At 45.5% G+C, this 4578-nt stretch overlaps 1 protein-coding gene across 1 annotated transcript; it reads left to right on the forward strand.

The window, feature by feature from the left end:
- Positions 1–390: 390 nt before the first annotated feature.
- On the forward strand, positions 391–3708 carry pou3f1 (POU class 3 homeobox 1). The gene has a single exon (XM_061915103.1). It carries the CDS (start codon positions 440–442, stop codon positions 1574–1576), a length of 1137 nt encoding a protein of 378 aa, XP_061771087.1. The 5' UTR covers positions 391–439; the 3' UTR covers positions 1577–3708.
- The last annotated feature ends 870 nt before the right edge of the window (positions 3709–4578 follow it).

Raw genomic sequence — 4578 nt, forward strand, 5'->3', positions numbered from 1 at the left:
CACGAGTGTCTCAAAGGGCTGCACAAGCCACGACGGTCATGTTGAAATGCGCAAGAACATGTTATTATCTGACGATAAAAGTCCACAAAAGTCGGACCCTCCCCTCACTTTTTGAACCTGCCACTCCCGCCAAATAGTAGACGGCGTGCATGAATGTACAGAAAGGTGCGCCCCCCCATCCCCACCCCTCGCCCCCCTTTTACCGTGCGCGTAAAGCGCGGCGCGCAGCATCCATCCCCCCCTCTCCCCCTCCCTCTCACCCATCATGCGCGTCCCCCCCCCCCACGGGCCGCCACCGGAGCAGGAGCCAATACCCGCGGAGCGGAGGCGTGTCTTCCCGGCCGGCCCCAAGACCTCCCCAGAGCAGCGCGTCTCGCCGGAGCGCGGCTCTAAAGCCCGCAGACCTCCGAGGCGCACGTCACTTCTCCAAGTCGGAGCCATGGCGACAACAGCTCAGTACATCCCGCGGAATAACTCCTTGCCGTCCAACCCGCTCATGCACCCGGACTCGGACCGCATGCACCAGGGCACGACGTACCGGGAGGTGCAGAAGATGATGCACCACGAGTACCTGCAGGGCCTGAACGCGGGACACCCGATGAGCCTGACGCACCACCAGTGGCTGCCCACCTCCAACAGCGACTGGGCGAGCGCCACGCACCTGGGCCAGCAGGACCCGCACAAGGGCGGCGTGCAGCAGGCGAGCCGCGAGGAGCTGGGCGGGGGGGGCTTCCACCACCACCGCTCCCACCTGGCGCACCAGCAGGCGCAGGGCGCGCACCACGGCTCCTGGGCTCCGGCCGGCGCGCACCACCTCTCGCCGCTGTCCCCGGCGTCCGGCGCGCACCAGCCCCTGGTCTACTCGCAGCCGGGCTACACGAACCTCAACGCCATGCTGGGCAGCCCGCAGCCGGGCGCGCTGCACCACGGCCTGCGGGAGCCCCTCCACGACGACTCGGCGGTGCACGACGGCCAGCTGGAGTCCTCCCCGCAGCAGGCCTTCAGCCACCACCAGGACCACTCGGACGAGGACGCGCCCAGCTCCGACGACCTGGAGCAGTTCGCCAAGCAGTTCAAGCAGCGGCGGATCAAGCTGGGCTTCACGCAGGCGGACGTGGGCCTGGCGCTGGGCACCCTCTACGGCAACGTCTTCTCGCAGACCACCATCTGCCGCTTCGAGGCGCTGCAGCTCAGCTTCAAGAACATGTGCAAGCTCAAGCCGCTGCTGAACAAGTGGCTGGAGGAGACGGACTCCAACACCGGCAGCCCCACCAACTTGGACAAGATCGCCGCGCAGGGCCGCAAGCGCAAGAAGAGGACCTCCATCGAGGTGGGCGTCAAGGGCGCGCTGGAGAACCATTTCTTGAAATGCCCCAAGCCGTCCGCGCACGAAATCAGCACTTTAGCCGGCACGCTGCAGCTGGAGAAGGAGGTGGTGCGCGTGTGGTTTTGCAACCGGAGACAGAAGGAGAAGCGCATGACGCCCGTGGGGGTCCCGCACCCCGGCATGGAGGACGTTTATTCCCAGGCGGAGACCCCCCCGCTGCACCGCACGCTACACAGCCCCGTGCAGTGACCGCGGACCGGCTCGGCGCGACCACCTCGCCCTGGCGCGCGGGACTCTGGAGTTTACACCATTCTTTTTTCTCTCTCTCTCTCTCTCTTTTCTCCGGGACTTTCGGGGAGGGGAAACAAACAAACAAAAAAAGTTGTGCAGTTTTAGCGTCGGAAGCCCCCCCCCGGCCCCCCTCCCCCACTCGAATAGATTTAAAAAAAAAAACGCATCTAGAAAAAGCCGGACAAAGATTTATTTACCAAAACGATATGGAGGTGAGGGGGGATTCTGGAGGGGGTGGACCGTGAACGCACCACACGCCTGCAAAACAAAACAAACAAACAAAAAAAAACACTGGAAGTGAAAAGTCAGCACTGAATGAACTGAATTATCGTTATTGTTGTTATTATTATTATTATTAATATTTCATTTGCCTTTTGTTTTGTTTGAAGAAAGAACAAAAAAAAAAAAAAAAAAGGATATTTTCATCAGGGTCGGAAATTGGGAGGACAAAAATGTGTCCAAAAAAAAAATGCAACAGGACGTCCGAGTTCTGATTGCAGGCCTTAAACAAAATAATAATAATAAACTGTTTTTTGTTTTTTTTTTCTCACACAAGGACCACGTCGACGTTTGCAAGCAGCATCAGACGCTAAATGTTTTTTGTTTTTTTTTGCATTATTAAGTTTTCCTTCTTATTGTTGCACTTATTGTTTTTGTTATATTCGGATGTTTACAACTCACACACTTTTCCACGGCGATCCCCCACGAAATGAAAAGTTGGATTAACTCAGGTAACTTTCAGTGCCCCCCCCCTCCCCCCTAACTCCCAACATTTTGTCTGTCCTCCCCGTTGTAGCGTACAATTCAAAAATCCGCGGTACAGTGAAGGCAACGCGTCCTTTCCTATGAAATCGTATTTATTTTATTTCTCATTGTCTTTTTTTTTTTGTTCTCAGTCCAAAAAAAAAAAAAAAAGGAGAGAAAACTGCAGTGTGCTATAATTCACTTACAAGTGAGGGATTTTTTTCCAAGAAAAAAAAAAAAAGGTGATAATTTAACAACAACAAAAAAAAAAAAGGTGATTTTAGAGAAAAATGTTGCCAGGAATTATTTCCAGCGTGTAAATATGTAAAACTTGTATTTGTTCTGAAATATTTGTTGTCTCTTTTTATTTGTGTTCCTTTCTCCGGGCTGTTTTGTACACTTACTAATTCCACCAAGATATTTTTAATATGATTTCGTTTATGATGAATCTGACCGTTTATAAATATATATTTATTATTTCTTGTTTAGTTGTCTTTTTTGTTGCAGTGGATATTTCTTTTTTTAAAGTCTCTCTTCTGTTGACTTCATTGGTTGTCTTGTTTTGATTGCTCTAAATGTAGACTGCAAGGTCACATTTCTATTTATGTTATAGTAATATTTTATTACTTACATAAAAACATATATACAAGAAACGCATCTGCTTGGTGTCTTCATTGCGAGCTCCTTCTTTTCTTCGTCTTGCATCGCCACAGGAATGAAAGGAAACAATGATTTATGTATTTAATTGTGCTTTTTTTAATATAAGGAATAACACAATGAATAGTATTTAATTGTTGCCATTTTGTGCAATAATACATTCGAAATGTTGCAAACTGATGATAAGTTTAAATTAAGTCGTTAATATGAATAATCTTTTCTTTAAACAAACCATCAAAAATCGTTTTTTTAAGCACGTGGATCTGATTTTAAACATGACATTTAAAAAATGGAAGAAAAAAAAACCGTCAGGCCTTCAAGGAAAAAAAAAAAAAAAAAGATTAAAAATCGGCCTCCGGTCGAGGCCAACAATTGTGCTTTTATTTTGTCACTGGAAATATTTAATCTCTTCGCCTTTTTAGCTCAATAAAACGCAATAAACGTGCTATTTTCTTTAAAGCAACTTTGACATTTTCGACTCGCTTTTGCTGTACAAAATCACTTCAAACAATAATTATTTGTGTTGAAAATGTATCACAATGATGATACAAATTAAGGTGTTTATTGTATTAAAATAAATAATAAATACATTCATTTATTTCCTTACTTTCCTTTAACGCATCGTCATAAAACACAGCAGCAAACTGTTTATTTAGGTTTTTAATTCCCCCACAAAAAACATACAACTCGTTTAATTATTTGCAGTTGTGTTTGCTGCCTGCAATCTTTACAACAATTTTAGTGTTATTTATCTATTTTACAATATTATCCGCCATCATTTTTGATCAGCATCTTCCTCAAAGAAACGTCAACATATTTATTCTGCAAGCCAAATATTTTCTATTGTGTCGTGCTAGAGTGTGTGTTTAAATCATGTTGTTTTTTGTTTTTTTTAAATAAAAAGTGTGTTTGCAGAAGCTAAAGTGGTGAAAGTGAGGAGGAGGCCACGCTTGGACCCCCGCAGAGATATGGGGGTGAAACACACACGCCCCCTGCTGGAATATCTCATGTACTGCAGCCTCTAAACACCAAACAAAACGTGCAAATCCTCTTTTTTTTGTACGACTTTAGTTTAATATAAATGTTGGAAATAAGTTTGAAATGAGGGGAAAAAAAGAAATAAAAATGTATATCACATTAATATATTTTGGTTAGTTGTTTTCTTTATCTTTAAAGTTATGAATGCTTTTAAAAAATTAAAATAAAAAAGTCGTTTATCTCCGACCCAAATTCAGCTAACATTTAGTGTCTTTCTTAAAGTATTTATCTTCATTTTTATCGACACTTATTCAACAAATGGAAGATTAATTTATTGTCATTTTCTGGGAGGAAAATAGGTATTTTAAGAAGGCTCTTAAAGTAAAGTGCACTCCTGCAAAGTATGATAAAAAAAAAAAAGATTATTACATGGGTAAAAATACTGAAAAATATCCATCCATCTATTTTCTACCGCTTATTCCCTTCTGGGGTCGCGGGGGGCGCTGGCGCCTATCTCAGCTACAATCGGGCCGGGGTACACCCTGGACAAGTCGCCACCTCATGGCAGGGCCTACTGAAAA

This window comes from Nerophis ophidion, linkage group LG11, assembly GCF_033978795.1.
Source record: "Nerophis ophidion isolate RoL-2023_Sa linkage group LG11, RoL_Noph_v1.0, whole genome shotgun sequence".
Lineage (NCBI taxonomy): Eukaryota > Metazoa > Chordata > Actinopteri > Syngnathiformes > Syngnathidae > Nerophis > Nerophis ophidion.

Excerpts from the sequence above, each read along its gene's own strand:
- pou3f1 (XM_061915103.1), top strand. The coding sequence starts at position 440 with ATGGCGACAACAGCTCAGTACATCCCGCGGAATAACTCCTTGCCGTCC.